The 18,338-nt window shown below is 41.7% G+C and overlaps 2 protein-coding genes across 2 annotated transcripts; both read right to left on the reverse strand.

The window, feature by feature from the left end:
* Window positions 1-29: 29 nt before the first annotated feature.
* On the reverse strand, window positions 30-10,152 carry gipc2 (GIPC PDZ domain containing family, member 2). The gene is made up of 6 exons (XM_058394746.1): window positions 9,530-10,152; window positions 3,023-3,208; window positions 2,065-2,245; window positions 1,803-1,915; window positions 1,648-1,729; window positions 30-1,182 (listed from the first exon to the last, which is right to left on the reverse strand). Exons 1-6 carry the CDS (start codon window positions 9,836-9,838, stop codon window positions 1,031-1,033), a joined length of 1,023 nt encoding a protein of 340 aa, XP_058250729.1. The 5' UTR covers window positions 9,839-10,152; the 3' UTR covers window positions 30-1,030.
* Window positions 10,153-12,046: 1,894 nt separating this feature from the next.
* dnajb4 (DnaJ heat shock protein family (Hsp40) member B4) lies at window positions 12,047-16,858 on the reverse strand. The gene is made up of 4 exons (XM_058395920.1): window positions 16,426-16,858; window positions 15,660-15,802; window positions 15,064-15,489; window positions 12,047-12,525 (listed from the first exon to the last, which is right to left on the reverse strand). Exons 1-4 carry the CDS (start codon window positions 16,634-16,636, stop codon window positions 12,292-12,294), a joined length of 1,014 nt encoding a protein of 337 aa, XP_058251903.1. The 5' UTR covers window positions 16,637-16,858; the 3' UTR covers window positions 12,047-12,291.
* Between the last annotated feature and the right edge of the window lie 1,480 nt (window positions 16,859-18,338).

Raw genomic sequence — 18,338 nt, forward strand, 5'->3', positions numbered from 1 at the left:
CAGCAGCAGAAATGAGCGTCAAGACCATCAAGGTTTTTAAAATGATTTTATTGAACAAATAAATTAAAAGATTATAAATCTATCTGGCTATAAAATGACGATTGCTAAATGTTCGTATTCTGTACAAAAAAAAAACAAAAATCACCCTTGTCTAAAGTTACTATAACATCTTTCCAAGCTAAACCATAAATATCTTTTATAAAACAAAATCAGGATGGATTGGTGTCCTCCCTCATCAGGGCCAGAAAAACTGCAAATCTTTTCACATACAAACAATTTAAAAACGCACAGACGCCGATGTTAAATACCGTCATGCCATGTTTTCACACCGAGAATTAAACGGCGTTTTATCTCCGAATTCGTAACCGCCGCCAACTTCAGCAGCCTCGTGGAGAGTAAGGACACGCTTACAAGAAGAAGAAAAAATCATTCATTTATGGCAAATCACATGTGACTATATGGCACTGTGTGACGTGTCAAAGCATCAAGTGTTGGTTAAATCGGACAACATGAGTGAACATCAGACTGCTGCTGGGAAAGGAATGTGTTTAAAGAAAAAAAAAGAGAGAGAGAGGAAAAATATTACGGATATTAAATTCAACTTGACCCTGAAACTCTATGGTCACATACAGAATTCTGAAATCGTGCACATTTCCTGTTTTAGGTGACCCTTGATGTAATTGAGGTTGTCGCGTCAGTGATCTTACTCAGCGAATTAGCATCAATTTATTTATTATATAGGAGTGCTGAGAGATGCATGTGGCTGTGTTCCAAATGCCTGCCCTACAGAAGAGTGTGCTTGGTTCTAACGACAAAATATAACCGAATGTTGAATCAAATAAAAGACGAGGGTTTTTAAAAATGTACCTGATACAGAAAGTGATCATTAATCCTGTCCAGGTGAATAAGTACACTTTGAGCCTGTAGTGTGTGTTTTCCCCCGCCTTAAGATCACAGTGATATCAAACAGCACTTCCTTCTATCTACCACATGCTGTCTTATCTAAACATTATCCGGAGCCACGCGGGAGTTAAAAGCGTCCCTGCTTGGCGTCTCCGATGGCTCCCCAGACGTCGAACACGAACTCGTCGGGGAAGGCGAAGTCTCCCAGAGCCTGGTCCAGAGCCTCGGCGAACTCGTCCGGGTTCGCCTTGTCCCGTCCGACTTCCACCATCGTGGCCGCTGTAGAGGACCCAAAGACGACGTTTTAACAAACGTTTCAGAGTTTCACGTACACTATATTACCGAAGGTTTTGGGACACCCCTCCGAATCATTGAATTCCGGGGTTGGGCTCGACCCCCAAACTCACTCATCCCTGTCTTTATGGACCTTGCTTTGGTCACTGGTGTGCAGTCATGTTGGAACAGGAAGGGGTCATCCACAAAGCATGCAATTGTCCAGAATGTCTTGGTATGAAGCTGAAACATTCTTTTCACTGGAACTAAGGGGCCGAGCCCAACCCCTGAATTCAATGATTTGGAAGTGTGTACCAAAACTTTTGGCAATATAGTGTATAATGAAGTGTCTGAGATCTTTTAATGATGATACAGAAACAAGACAAATATGAAGTCCAGGAGTCATTTTTCATTTCAATACTACAAAGAAACCAAGATGTCTGAACAGAAAAAAACCCCCACAACATTCACCTAATTCCGTGTCCCGGATGCCCATGTAGCTCTCCAGAAGGTCGTCCACTTTTTTCACCGCCTTCTCTTCAAACTCGGTTGGCTACACAAAAAGGAGTTCAGCATTTAATACACATTCACGCACAAAATAAACTCATTAAAACCGAGTCAATCACCATTTCCTCCACGGTGGCCGGTCCTTTGGAGCGCAGTCTCAGAGTCTCCCGTCCCGTCCCGATCCGGTTCTCCCCCTGCGGCTTGGATCCTTTCGATCTCGGCTCCAGCATCTCTGTAATAGAATCATCACCGTGTCAATTTCATACCAAAGAAAAGATCTGCTGTTCAGATGCGAGTGTTTAATCACAACTGGTTGATAGAACCTGAAGCTTTTTCTGTAGGGAAATGGTTTTGTTGTACCATTCTAAAAACAAACCTCACCGAAAGCCTTCATGGGTTCCACCAGCTTGAGCTTAAAGGTCTGATTTTTGGGCAGATCCTTGAGCATGCGAGCCACCTCATAATGCCGCGTCCCCACGATGTTCTTCCCGTTGATGCACTCGATGTGGTCACCCACGCAGATCACCTTCACGCCGTCTGCCACGCTGCCTTCCTTTATACGCTACAGAGCGAGAGCGAGGAAAATGTTTGGTTTTGCATAAAGTAAAAATGAAGCCATTCAAATCAACACCAGTCGTGAACGCAGGAAGAACCACAAACGACATTTTGTGCTTGGTTCAGAGAGGATTCTGCTTGAGAGCTGAGAAGTTTAAGAAACATATCCCTTGGATCTGCGTAGAAATTAGAAAAGTTTCCATGAAGTCAGAGCCACATTGAGTCTGAATTCTAAGCCAGCTCTCTGCCTCTGAGACACAAGATGGCAGTGTTTTCCTCTCCCAACACCTCAGGAAGCCGTGTCCCGTGTTCCCTTCACGCGAAAAACATCAACAGAATTCATGTCGTGTCATACTAGCGAATATAAAAAACTTTTCTACATGATCTGTACTATTGAGAATGAGCTCATGTATATACTTAACGTCCCTGTGCTCCGTCTGACCGCTCATTATACAAGAAACTCTCTAATCAGTCCAAATGAGGCGGAAACTTCCCTTCATCAATGCTTCGTTATTGAATAGAGAATGCATTAAAAAAAAACACACCATCTTTATGTAATACACGCGAGATTTAGCCCTGCTAGTCGAATTATTAGCATCCGACTCTGTTTCATGCTACACGTAGAGCAATCCAATTGGCTGCTGTTCTCCGATATTTGCTTCTCATTTGCATAAAGTCGAGAAGTTTTTCCCCACCTTCCTTATCGGCTCTTTGCCGCACCGTAATGCTAGAGGAAAATAAAACCCAGTGTTTGTGCCGGAACGTTCTAGTACCCGGTTCGTACCTTGATGAAGGCGTACCCGGCGCCGTTGTCCGTGATGGTGAGCCCCAGCGCGTCCTCGGCCTTGTACACCTCCACCTCCTTTTTGATGCCTTTCACGTGAGCGAAGATGAAGTCCTCCAGGCCTATCTGACCCCCGAGCAGCTTCTCCATGTCGATTTTGTGTGTGTTCAGGGTGCAAAACAGGATCTGTGACCAAGAAAAGTCAACATTAAACAGTCAAGAGCTACACTAAATATTTACAGGCCACGCGTAACTCCAGCTCCTTATAGCATGCAATAATTATGAAAGGCAGTTATGGTTATGAATTTTTCAGAAGCCAATGTTACAATGCGAGCTGCGCAGCACTGAAGCGAGGGAACAGCCAGACCAAATCATTTGTTTAATTTTTAATGTTTTTAAGTTTAATGGTGGACGAGTATCAGCAGAGTCGTGCGCGTCCTGTGTGTATGCAAAGTGTTTCATTTCCCTAAGAGAGCCTCCAACAACAACTCCAGACCTCATACAGTGTACTTCACCCATAATGCAGTGCACCAGCGCGTCAGCTTTAACCCTGACGAGTGAGTGTGTTAATTTAACGTTCCAGCTATAATGTAATACGTTACTAGGAAACCTCACTGACTCTGGAGACTCCTTCCAACAAATGACCAATTACGCACACATATTCTGCATTCATGTTCTGCATTAACGAGCCCTAACGAGGATGACATCGCGACACGTTTGTCCACATGGATGGTCACAGAATTCTACACGGGATTAACAAGCGCGGATCTGGCAACCTGCCACCTTTGAAGGACGTTCAGTGATCTTACAATGCTGTCCTGATGATCGCAGGCTATTTATACAAACACAGCATGACCAAAGCAGGCTCAGTTCCAGCAGGACACTCAACATTCTCATATTCAGCATATTCAAAAGAAAACCTCAACGACATGGACTGTACGAGTTAATCAGAGCAGCAGAGGAAGAAGAAAAAAAACAAACAAAAACAACCCTGGCCAGTTTTCTGCCCTGTGTGTACTGCAGGCCCTGTGGACACACATCAGCTGACACACACACAATCATTCACAGGCACGTTGCCCATGGTTACCAGAGCGTATAAAGAGGCCTGGATTAAATGTGAGCATGGAGAGGATTTTAGAATGGAAGGACTCGGTAAAAACACACACACACACACTTATCTATGGTGAATTCAGAGGCGCCCACGGAGCCGTTGCCAAGGAGACCACTGACATCACTCTGCCTGTCACAAACACGTCTCAAGAGCACAGGATGTTCCTCTTCCTCCATTCTGACGCACCTCCAGTAGTAGAAAAAGCTCCAGTTTATACTTACACACACACCTACAACTAGCAAATCTCACACACACATTCTCATGAACGCCAAATCTTCTGATAAATGCCCCCCCCCCACAATCTATAACTAGCTAATCACACACACACCTTCTCACAAGGGTCACCACTTTTTCAATACACTTCCTGTCAATGGACGTTGAGGTTTTTTTTTCTTCTTGTTTGTCTTTTTTTTAATGGATTGAATCCGTATAACGTCACAGATTTGGATGAAATCTGATGATGGCAGTTTTCAGAAAGGATCGTATCAATGCATAGAACTAATATACCGGCCTGCTGGACTATGGAGAAAATCCCCCTAGAGTAGACTTCTGATAAAAATGAGTTCTCTCTCGTAATACACTACCAGTCAAAAGTTTGGACACACCATCTAATTCCATGGTCTTTCCTGATGTTTATTTCTTTCTACATTGTAAAACACTGCTGAAGGCGGCCGAAATCCACAATAATGTCCTTTGAACAGTTGATACTGAGATATGTCTGCTACTGATGCTCTGTAAAGCCTTCATAACGGCTCTAATCTGAGGTGCTGTTAATTGGTGATTTCTGAGGCTGGTCACTCTAAATGAACTTCTCTGCAGCAGAGGTCAGTTTTGGTCTTGCTTTACTGGGATGGGCTTCATGTGAGCCAGTTTCATCATGGTGCTTGATGGGTTTTGCAAATGCACTTGACAATACTGTTCTTGCAAGAACTATTCCAGAACACCTGACCTTCGTGTCTTAACATAACAACTGACTGTTTTTTGTTTGTCGTTACATATGGATTACTTAAGTCCATGTGTGTTATTTCATAGTTTTGAAATCTCCAGTATTGTTCTAGAATGTAGAAAATAAATCCCTAAACAAAAAAACATTGAATTAGAAGGTGTGTCCAAACTTTTGACTGGTAGTATACGTCAGACTTTCCCTCTATAATCACCGCACATCTACTAAAATCCAGCATCTAGCTGAGTTTTTGCCCTTGGCAGTGCCAGCATGCAGCTCCCGACCTCCCAGCTGATAACATACTAAAAACTAAACCATGTGTGGTTTTTTTTCCGCTCGCTTATTCATTCATGTATTCGAGCTAACCCTCTAGTTTATCTTGGTCAGGGTCACGCTTGGGTTTCTAGAGCTTTTAAAACATTAACCTGTGTTTAAAAAAAAATGCTGATTCTGCCTCGAGGCTTGGATCAGGAAAGGTTAAATGAGATTTTAATAAGTTCCACCGAGCGGTTTAATATAACCTGACTGCGGGAGCGGAGTTTCAGCCGAGAGGAATGTGCATCAGCAGAAATTCTCAGCCTGAGCCGTCACCATGCTGGGAGCGAACGCAATTAATTATAGACGAGGTTTAGCGCTATGAAGACATTTGGGCTAGTTCATGTTTATATTTCAGAAAAACTTGCTTAGGAATAAACTTGACATTATTTTTAGTGTTTTGCTTGAATGCATGTGATGTGACATACTGTATTGACAAAAGTTTTGGGACGTCTGCCTTTACATGCACATGAATGTAATAAGGAGTTGTCCTGCCCATTGCAGTTATAACAGCTTCAACTCTTCTGGGAAGGCTTTCCGCAAGGTTTAGGAGTGTGTTTATGGGAATTTTTGACCATTCCTCTAGAAGGACATTTGTGAGGTCAGGAACTGATGCTGGACGAGAAGGTCTGGCTCACAATCTCCGCTCTAATGCATTCCAAAGGTGTTCTATGGGGTTCAGGTCAGGACTCTGTGAAGTTCCTCCACACCAAACTCTCTCATCCATGTCTTTATGGACCTTGCTTTGGTCACTGGTGTGCAGTCATGTTGGAACAGGAGGGGGTCATCCCCAAACTGTTCCCACAAAGCATGAAATTGTCCAAAATGTCTTGGTATGAAGCTGAAGCATTAAGAGTTCCTTTCACTGGAACTAAGAGGTCAAAAACAAACCCCTGAATTCAATTATGTGGAGGGGTGTCCCAAAACTTTTGGCAACATAGTGTATGCCTTATAGAGCGGCTCTGTCGAATTCTCGATCCTGATTGGTCGGAAAGGATTCATATTCTCTTCATAACAGCAATTCTGACTGCAGCAAGTCTTCCTCTAATACGATACCATCATTCATAAATGTCGTCTTGATGTTTATTTAACCCACAAATAATTTAAAAAAACGAACGGAATTCCTTCCTCTTTTATCATATGCATGAGAAGATGTAGCGCTGTAAAGGAAGGCGTCGTGTCTTTACTCATTGATACAATGAAGCCAGAGCTACGAGCCACACCAAAACCTCGTGCTCGACTTGGCCGAGTTTGTTTTGGAATACATTCCACTCAGCTGAGAAACAAAAGAGTTTTACAGGTGTAAAATATGTTCACGGGCGGAGAGAGAGACAGGGAGGGAGGGAATGAGGGTGGACGGGATATCTTGTTTCTGTCCGAGGGCAGGGCGGGGTGATATCCTTCACCGTGTGCACAAGAGCAGAGCTGGAGGTCTACACTGACCTTTAGCCTCAGAGGTTGTCCAAAAGCACTACATCACACACTGACCAGCTCAGGGTGAATTCTGATCCTCGCATTTTTTCCACCTGCTCACGAAGCTTTAAGTACACAAGACGGCTGACGCACTCAACGAGTCCAGCATTCAAACTCTAAACAAATGAGCACAGAGAGCGAGAGAGAGAGCTGGGACACGTGTCTTTTTGTGTCAGCGACGCTCCTAACAAACGGACTTTGCCCCGGTGCGATAAAGTCGAATCACGCTACGACATACGGTTTCAGCGTGAGAAAGTCCAGTGAGCCCACACCCTGTTCAGCTCTCCATCGCTAGTCATATTAAGTGTCGGATAAAACGTGCTACAAGTAAATCCCTGTGTTAAGCGACTTGCTAATAACTGAAATGTTTAGCTCAGTATCTGAAACTTTTACTGAATAACTGATATTACACTCGGCTCATGGTATCTGAAATCCGACATCGATCCTGCTGTTGCTAACTGTAGCGTTTTTCTGCTAAGATTTGTCTCCAGTATCGGTCCGCAACTATTAGCGGGCAGAAGAATGACTTACATAAGAGGAACAAAACACAGGCTTTTAAGGTGAAAACAATGGTGGTAACAGTGACTCTGCCCAGTGTTTTATTCCTTAATCATCGTATGGCAGATTTACATGACTCAAATGATTAAAATATTAATATTATTTCATCATATGCTGTGACATTTTGTCCTCAAACACGGCCATCTTGCTACGCATCGCTACTGTTACACAAAGCCAGCTTAACAAAACACCTGCGCTGTTATATGATATTGAATATTCAGACATGAGTTTAGACACGTCCGCTGGACGGCTGTGAGTTTTATTGACTTTTTCTTTCCCAGCCGGTCCCACCGAACAGGACGCGAGGGACTTCCTGTCAAAGCCCCGAGGCAGTGATACCGCCAGCGCTGGGCATTTAGCAAAGCCTCTCCCTTTTAAATTATCCTTCTGTGAAGAAGACTTCAACTTCAACAACACAAATCCTGGCATATTTTCACCCGCTTGTCAAGTTTTCATTCATATTACTCCGAAAAGAGAGCTAAAAGGCCACGAACAAATCAGTCTAATGAACCGAAATAATTAACTAAGCTTGCTATCAACCTTGGCTTAACACAATAACTAGCCTAATGCTAGTCTAGATTTTAGCCTTATTTTTAACAGCAGATGAAACCAAATGTACGCGAATAGAACCGTTAGCATGATGGCTGCTAGGTTCCTAGCATGCTTGGCTAGTTGTTAACTTCACAGAACAGCTAGCCTAGAGTGTTATAAAGTATGGTCAATACTCGATCTGTACCGAAAACACGCTCTGCACTGCGCATGTGCGGAAACTCGGGTAACGTAATATAATGTTATAATGGGGCAGCGATTTCGCGCATGCGCAGAACAAATCGTGTTTCCGGTACGGATCGAGTAGTGACATAGCATACATGCTAACATGAGTTTAATTAGTTAGGAGCGAGTGCACTACTAGCATGATTTTGTTTTCGTTAATATGGTTTTGTTGTATAATGAAGTTTTTGTTTTGACTGCTAGTTCTGCGTCTGTCACAGCAGGTTGTTGTATAGCTAGCTGAATGTTAGTTCGCTAACTAGCAACAAGCTTGGGTTACTAGTTTACACACAGACGTTGTTAGCAAGCTAGGCTAAAACGGTGACCTTTAGCTGCGGGTGAAGGGTTTTAACATCAACTTCATTAGCTCTGTGTGTGCATATATATATATATATATACATATATATATACACACACATATATATGTGTGTGTGTGTGTGTGTGTGTGTGTGTATATCCGTGTCATTTTTGATGCTTCACTGGTTCGAATAAATGACTAACAAATCCACACGTCACACTGTTTAGCTGTTTGCCCTCCAGTAAAGTTTTGGCACCTCACCACCACTGACCTGCTCGACTGGTTTCAAGGATTTATCCGGAATGATTAATCGCCTTTTTACAAACTTTAGCATGTACTAAACCTCAATTCTACCATCATTAAATGGATCACAATTAATATATACACATGTATTTATGTAGTCTATCTATCATTTTACCCGTTCCTGTTTTCTCAGGTGAAGTCCATTATAGACTAACATATATATATCATTATAAATGACATTCTTAATATCCGAGTTTTAAACGTTTCAACGCTGTATTTTTAACCTTCAGAGCCAGATGTGTGTTATACACACACACCGTTTGCTTGTTGTGAAAATCCTCAACAAACCACAGACAAACAAATAGTTTGGACCCAGAAGTACACACACCTCCTTAAAATAATGCTTTATCTAGCAAGTGTTCAACTTTCTGTGGTTTAATGGTGCACTTTATCCTGGTGAAAGATGGGACAGATGGTTTCAGCTTCTTGTGCACACAGTCGTGTCTCTAACCGTGAGCCTGCACCTGTCGCACCTGGAATGTGGATATAGTGTTGCTTTAAAAGAAAAAGAAAAAGAAAAAAGAGAACTAAAGCTAATCTACCTTTTCAAGCTCTCGGGGTAAAAGTAACACTTGCTGGTGCACTCGTAGTGAAAGAGTAAAAGGTCACGGGAATAAACTGTGTACTTCCTGGGTAAAAAACCATCAAGGTTCTGCTGTTCACACCTGAGCTCGTGATGTTTAAAAAAATGAAAATTATTTGTGCTTGTGTTTGTTTATTTATTGTTGTTGTTACCTCGGTGTTGTTGAGATTGAAAGCTTCGGCGATTTTGGCGTACAGCTCTTTGACGTTGCCGAAGCCCTCGATGCGGCCGGTGGGGCTGCCGTGCGCGAGCTGCGTGTGGAACACGAGTTTGGGGCGCAGGTTCGCCGGTGGTGGCGCGAGCCCTCCGCTCCCTCCTCCGTTCATCGCCGCGCTCTTTCCCGCGTGCCCTCCGACGCTTCCTCCTGCTCCACCACCACCACCACTACCACCGATCTCCTCATTCTCCACCAGGCTCGAGCTCTCCCGCGACTTCTTTTTCTTCCGCAGGCCCAACGGCATCTCGTGCTCCTCACCGGGGAATCAGGGCTGGTGGAGGGGAGGGAGGGGTAAATAAATCCGCGCGGCAGGTACGGAAAGCGCGAGCCTAAACTACAGCATTAGAGTAAACAACCTGTTATGGGTGGAGTGATTATTTTTTTTCTTCTTCTTTAAAAACGACAGCAAAAACGTTTCCTCGCGAACACACAAAAACCTTGCGGACTCAAAAAATGTCAAATAAACAGAAAGCGCCTTTCCTCGTTTTTACATAAACTCTGACCGTCGGTGCGCGAACAACGCCGAGGCTTCAGCAGCGCCGAGTGCGCATGCGCACAGCCGCAGAAAGGCGCGCTACGTCACACAGAAACTCATTTACCTGAGTCAGGTGAACGGCATGCAGTATGGTCATGAATGCTCCTGAGACAAAGACTCGAACGAACGAATTAACATTTCATACAAAACAGAAATGTGTTGCATTTACAAACAAACAAACAAACAACAATACGTTAAAAACGGAAATTCACGAGAAGGGGGAAATGACGTTCTAATCATTATTGCTGCTAACAAATGATAGATAGATAGATAGATAGATAGATAGATAGATAGATAGATAGATAGATAGATAGATAGATAGATAGATAGATAGATAGATTCGTTGACAGAAGACATTAATGTAAGGTATAATAAATAAAGGCACGGTCAGTAGGTTAGCTCGCGCGGTATTGTGTCTAGAGCAGAAAACTTCATTTAAAAGTACAGGAATAAATAAAGGATGCGAGTGTGTTACACGTCTTATTAGCAGTAGCAATATATCACGATACACGATATTAATGAGGATATTACAAAGAAGCTATAGTGTTAACTCTAGGTTACAGAAACAAACTCTAACACGATGTTTATCGTCATGATATATCATGAAGATATCGCGATATCAGTATACAGTTATATTGTTGGACTCTGTGATATCACAGTATCATCCCTCCATCATGCTCTGGCTAAGATGAACTGAGAGTGCAATCCCCTAATTCCATTCAACAGATAAATAAAAAATAAAATAAAATAAAATAGTTCCACCTGTTCCACCCTGCACATAAACACGTGGCGTCCCCTAGTGGACACGTGACCTGTTTAATCAACATCTCTATATTTAAATATATTTATAGTTATATTACAAAGCATTTACTTTTACTTGACTGAAAAATAAAAAATCTAAAAAAAAAAATAAAATAAAAGCATTTATTCTTGTCAAGAAACTAAAATTTAAAACAAAAATTACTAAAACTAAAATGAACACGTACAAATTAATTCAAGTCAGGAATCCCTTTTAACTGTTAAATATATATATATATAAATAATTTAATAATGAAATTAAATAAATATAAAAATTAATATTAATTTTTTAAAGAAAAAAAAACAGGTTTTATTTATTTTATGGATATAATCCAATTATTAAAAAAAAAAAACTATATTAGTCCTCAAAACTTTTTTTTCAACAAAGAATGTATGAATTCTTTTTTAAATGAAAATTTTATTCAAGTAGATATGATTTAAAAGCTACATTTAAAGACTTTATAATTCTAAGAACTATTTTAATTTTCTTTTAATTGAACTAAAACATTCGTTTAAAGAATTCTTCTTCTTTAATTCTTCTTAAAGAATATATATATATATATATATATATATATATATATATATATATATATATATATATATATATATATATATATATATATATATATAACAGAAATATATTATAACACAGTGTAAGAAATCGATCAAATCTTCCTGGATGCCTTAAAACAAATCGCTGTAGATTTATTTATTTTTTTGTTCATTTTCTTTAATAAATAAAAATTTCAATTTCACTTTTCCGCTACATAACTGAAGCGTATGTGTAGATATTGCACTTCTCACGGCACATTAATGTTTAAGAACATTAGCTACGAAGACAGGAAGCTGAACGCAGCTTGTAAAAGAAAAGGGGGAAAAAAAAGAATTTTTTTTGTTTATCTAAAAATACAGCAGTTTCTGTATGTAAAAAATAAATAAATCAATCAAAAGCAGCCATTAAAAATGTGAAATCAGGTTCTGAACTGCATTGAAATATTATAATATTGTGCTGAATATTATCTTAATATTAAATTCCTATAATAATAATAATAATAATAATAATAATAATAAATTCCTTCAACATCACCCATTCTGAATAAAAACAATGCAGGCTTCAAATAAAGGAGTCAAATCTGACGTTTACTTTCAGACACAAAGATTGCACTTGCACGTTTAGGACCTTATCTGGGCATGCAACATATTTTTGTTTTTGTTTTTTAAAAGTTTTTTTTAAAAAAGAAAAAGAACAAACACTGGCTAAACTAGATAAAAAAGAGAAATTGCACATTGTTTATGGGACGTATCGGCGATCTGTCCGAGCGCTGGGAGAGATCTAACGCCGCCGCAGTCCTGCTGCGGTCACTTCACGAGGCGGGTAAGTGGCGTTTCAGCACGTCCTTGGCGTTGGACGGCAGACTCTCCGGAAAGTTCACGTCAAACTCCACGATCAGATCTCCTCTTTGCTCAGCGTTCTTGGGGAAGGGCAGCCCCTGTCCCGCTATGGTCTTCCTCATCCCCGGTTTGATGACCTCCGTGATCTTCATATTGCACGTTTTCCCATCTATCGTGGACACCGTAACCGAGCAACCGCACAACGACTGCAATCAGAAAGAAAGATGGAAGGAAAATAATCAAAACGTAGTAACAGTTACGCCGACACTGGAGACTCCTTCCCTAAAAAAACTGAAACAAATTCATGCGATTTTAGAAGATTTTTTCCTCAACTCTACTGAAATTATGAGACGAAATCCAGATGAAATCCTATACATCTCATCCTGCTGTATAGCTATGTGCATCTCTCACAGGCCACGCCCACAAGGGGGCGCTTGTGTGAGTGCGGATTCGAGGAACGTTTTCATTGATAAGTATCACAACAGGTAATGGATATGTGATATAAACATTAGTTAGAATAAATGCTGATCCATTTCTCATCTCTCGACGAACGTTAGCGGTACACATGGGGGGAAAAAAAATCCGCCCCGGCTTTGACATCACGCTGCTTGTGCCGTAGAAGGAGCTGCTAGTGAGTGGAGAGCACTTTAGGTGGGCGAGCGCTCGTCTTTTGGCACTTAACAGCTGAGATCAACTCTCGCCGCCGCTCATACTTCACATTACATAACAGCCTGAAAGTAGATGCGATGCCTTCTGCTATAATAACACCACGACTGCACAAGGCAAGGCCACTAGAATAGGCTAGCGCTGATGAAAATGTGCCGAGGGGAACGGCGTGCTGGAATAATCTATATATCTAGAATAAACTCTTCATCTATTTATAAGCACAGATTGTCGCAATTGGTGAGTGAGGTGCGGATTCGTTTTTATGTACAATTTCTTTTTCTGAACGTAACTATAAACGGATAAAAAGTACGCGATGATGTTGTGGAATAAACAGGGTGGGGGAGGGTAACTACGCTCTGTGTTTGGTCACACCACACCCCCCCCCATTGCTGACTTTTCGCTAACTTGGTTACATTACGCCACTGTATAGTTTTGAACAAGACCTGTAAACATCTGTTTACACGACTCTCCCGATCCTTCCTTCCAATCCTTCCGTCTCAACAACTTTTAACAGTCCCTAAAAATATCACTTCACATCTGTACACCTACGTAAACATCGGAGAACACAATCTTTGACATCTGAACTGATTTGGAAACAGCTGTAAAAAAAAAAAAAAAATCAATTATCATAACCTTCAACATCTGTAAACACCTGTTAATACGACCCTCAACGTTTAAAAGCAGAAATATGACCCTGGACACCTATAAACCAACAAACTACAAACATCTGTACACATATGGTAGCATGAGCCTCGACATCTGCTGACATGAGCGTCAACATCTGGACTACGGGCCCAAACATCTGTAAAAAAAAATCTAGCACCATGACCCACATCCATAAACAAATATGCCTTAACAGGATCCTGAACATCTGTAAACATCTATTACTGAGACCATCAAAAGCTCTAGTCTTTTTTAAAACTTGATTCACATCTTCAACATCTGTAAACATCTTTTAACCTGCTACTCAACATCTGTAAACATCTCTTAACCTGACCCTCAACATCTGTAAACGTCTCATAACCTGCTACTGAACATCTGTAAACATCTTTTAACCTTATACCCAACACCTGTGAACGTCTATTAACATGACCCTCAACATCTGTGAACATCTCTTAACATGAAACTCAACATCTGTAAGCATCTATTAACATGACCCTCAATGTCTATAAACAACTCTTAGCCTGCTACTCAACATCTGTAAACATCCCTTAACCTTATACTCAACAACTGTAAACATCTATCATCTCCCTCAACATCTGTAACCATCTATTATCATCTCCCTCAACATCTGTAACCATCTATTAACATGACCCTCAACATCTGTAACCATCTATTAGCATGGCCCTCAACATCTGTAACCATCTATTAACATGGCCCTCAACATCTGTAACCACTATTAGCATGGCCCTCAACATCTATTAACATGGCCCTCAACATCTGTAACCATCTATTAGCATGGCCCTCAATATCTGTAACCATCTATTAGCATGGCCCTCAACATCTGTAACCACTATTAGCATGGCCCTCAACATCTATTAACATGGCCCTCAACATCTGTAACCACTATTAGCATGGCCCTCAACATCTATTAACATGGCCCTCAACATCTGTAACCATCTATTAGCATGGCCCTCAATATCTGTAACCATCTATTAGCATGGCCTTCAACATCTGTAAACATCTATTAACATGACCTCCAACATCTGGAATTAAAGCGTCTCTCAACATCTGGACTTAACATGACTCTCAACATATCTATGAACGTGACAGCAAATCTATGAACATTCATTAGCATGACATCTGTGTACATCCAGTCACATGACCATCAACAACTCTAAACATCTGTTAATATGACCATCAACCTTCAAAGAACTTTACGTCTGTGCATACAACTTCGAACATCTGTAATAATCTATTAACGTGATCATCAGCATTTACTCAAAGGTGCATCAGTGAAACCCTGAACATCTGTAAACCTCTGTTTTGTGTAGCTTAAAGCCAAAACAGCTGGATTAAGTGTTGAACAGTTTACTGCAGCTGGAGACGGCTGGGGCTTTGGGGTCTGGGATGCCCACCTGGCGCAGACTGATGCGGACGGGGTAGATGATGTTGGACCCTTCCCTCCTGAAGTGTGGGTGCGGCTTGTCCTTGATGACGAAGACGATGTCGGCGGGGATGCAGCCGGGAGACTCGTCGCCTTCGCGCGGGAACGTGATCTTGGTGCCCTCCTTCCAGCCGCGCTTGATCTCGATGGACAGGATCTTGTCCTCGTTGCGCGTGGTGCGGCCGTCAGGGTTCAGGCGACGGCGTGAGATCTTCATGCGCTTGGTGCAGCCGTGAAAGACCTCCTCGAGTGAGACGCGCAGTTCGTGATAGATCGCCGGGTCCTGCTTACGCCGGGGCTGCCGGTCACGAGGGAAACCGTTCAGATTAAAACTGGTGAAGGACCCAAACGGGTCACCGGTGTCCACTTCCATGTCCTCATCATCTCGGCCATTCACCTGAGAACAGAATCATACACATAACCAACTTTTGTACATTTAGTCCTGGAGCCTCACACTGTGATCGATTTAAAAAACCGGAACACTTTCGAAGTGTAAATATCCTCTTTGCCCTCATCTCCACTGTGTGTATTGTTAATTATCGTAGCACACTTGATCAAGGCGGTCACCTTGCGGCCAAAGAACATCTCGAAGGGGTTGGTGCCACCGAAGAAGGTGGCGAAGGTGGCGTGCGGGTCGCCGTGGAACGTGTAGGTGAAGGTGCTGCCCTGGCCATCGGACGCTCCTCCTCCTCCTCCTCCTCCTTTCAGGCCTGATGAATACAACACATGTGACATATACCATGTATGCTTTCAAAACTTCATTTCATATCATTTTTTAATAAACTGAAAGAGGTCATTTGAAATCTGATGTATCGTCCACGCGCAAGCTAACTATCGCTGTCAACTAACATCAGCTATCTCCATCTGGTGGTCTGTCTGTAGTGTGAACGCACTTTTGGTGTCTGTCTATTAGAGCTGCGATGGCTGAGCTGAAAAACATTTAGTTCTCATTTTTGCCTTTTATGGAGTTTTGTGGGTGTGGCTAAATGTAAATCAGCTGGATTACTGATTTTTGTTTCTTGCTTCCCTTTACCCTGCTGATCATATCATATAGTTGTTTTTATCTTGTCCTACTTAATATTGAGACATTTCACATGTACCGTGAAGAGAACATTCTGTACCCAAGGCCAGATGTTCAGATTTTCTTCTCACGGTATAACCGGTATCTTGATGTATCACACCAGCCACACGGCAACAGCTATGTTGTCATGGAAACACAATATTTTTGCCCCACTATGGTTATTACGCGTGCCAAAAGGCTCGAGGAGCGAAATTATCCCCTTATATGAGCGCTGTTTAAGAGGAAAACAAGCCTATCCCTCTTCATATTTACCTTCCTCTCCGTATTGGTCGTATATTTCGCGTTTTTTGGGGTCGCTCAGGACTTCATAAGCTTCGGCCACCTCCTTGAATTTCTCCGCCGCGTTGGGAGCCTTGTTTTTATCCGGATGCCATTTCAGAGCTTGTTTTCTGTACGCCTTCTTAATGTCCTCTTCAGCTGCTCCTTTCGAAATGCCAAGGATTTTATAATAGTCTTTCCCCATTTTCCCTTCTTCCTCTGTCAGTCTCTGTGTGTGTGTGTGTGTGTGTGCGCGTGTGCGCGTGCGCGTCCTGTGATGAAAACGAGCACACGCAGAACAAATAAAATAAAAATAAATAAAATTAAAAAATCCCTCTAAGCTGTGGCTTCAGCCTTTATAAACACTACAAATGCCACGACTCGACTCTGAAACTCTATGCTCTCGTGTGTTTTTTTATTTACCCCCCCCCCTCTCTATTTGCTCCTTTAAATAGCCAGCCCGCCCCATAGCCACCCCCCCCTCCTCAGCCGCATCTGTGGGCTCTTTCTAGAAAAGCCCAACGTCATTTCCTCCATTTTCCAGACTCGGGACATATCCAAAAATCGCGTTCCCTGGGAACACTCCTGCCTCCCAGACTAAAGTCGTCATCATACGCATACCTGGTGATGTGTTACATCATTCCAGTGGGCCACAGGGGGCGTGGCTTAGGAACGGAGTGACCATTGACGCCAGTTTGAATGGGCAAGAGTCCTGAAAAGTTTCCAGGCTACTTTTCTGGATCAAAATTGTATTCACGTTAAAATAGTCTCCCCACTCGACCTGAGAACTCTTTCAGCCACACCTCTAGTGGCTTCTTGAGCAAACGTTAACGATTCCACGCAACATGCTACAATTTGATATGTCCAAGATATGATATTCTCCAATTTACTGGAACCCGATCACTATGTGATCAAAATCTGGTGCGCTAATTTATGAACAGTGTCCACGTAGACTAGGATTATTATAAAAGTAAACAAATCACCTAGCTAGCCTAATAAATTATTTACACTTTTGGATAAAAAATAAATACAATCTGCATTGATTCTTTTCAATGGACAGCTAGCTGAACCCCTACTAGCGCCATAGATCTGCTCGGAGAAATCATTCGAGACAACTGTTTTGGATTTTTCTTCCTTTTTTATACAGTGTCAGTTGCTTTAGAATAAGTAGTTTACACAGAATGGAAACCATCTCAGTTTAGATGTCACAGTGTCACTTTGTCGCTTGCTAGCGTGAATGACTTGTGGTTTTCCTAAAGCCTCATTCTGGTTACTGGGAAGTTTCAACACAAGCGCCCACTATACATCACTGTGGATTCAGCTACAAAAGATGAATGCAGCAGTATTACAAGAGAACAATGAGAGAAGAGAAAAAAGTATTTCCCCCGAGACATGGCTCTTTTGTATCCCCCATGACCCTGAGCTGAGGAACAAGAACGCTTACTGAAAACATAGAGTAAAGAAAATCGAACAAGATCCATTTATATTCCATTTAAATGCTAGCATTTCCTTCACAAAATCACTCCTTCGTACAGAACTAGCAGTACAGAAGCTAAATGACGTTAGCTAGCTGTGTTATTTGAGATTCCGCTGAAATTAATTGATTGTTGCTGTATTTAAGCACTATCTACAAGTTCATAGTTTATTACAAGTTCATAACATATTTTGAAATGTGAAGGAACTACAAAATGGGTCACGTCCGCTAAAATGATGCTCAGGTAAAACCTTTTCAAGAGCTACATGGCTAAACAGAGATTAGTTATATCTTGATATCTTGAGTTTTATTGTGCTGATATAGTTTTATATATATAGGATTCGTGGATTCGTGTTTAAGAAATCCGTATTTAAATCTAAAATCGTAAACGTAAATAACCTCCGGTTAGCTGCTTGTGTTTATTTTAGTGTTC

Source organism: Hemibagrus wyckioides, linkage group LG07 (genome assembly GCF_019097595.1).
Source record: "Hemibagrus wyckioides isolate EC202008001 linkage group LG07, SWU_Hwy_1.0, whole genome shotgun sequence".
NCBI classification, from domain to species: Eukaryota; Metazoa; Chordata; class Actinopteri; order Siluriformes; family Bagridae; genus Hemibagrus; species Hemibagrus wyckioides.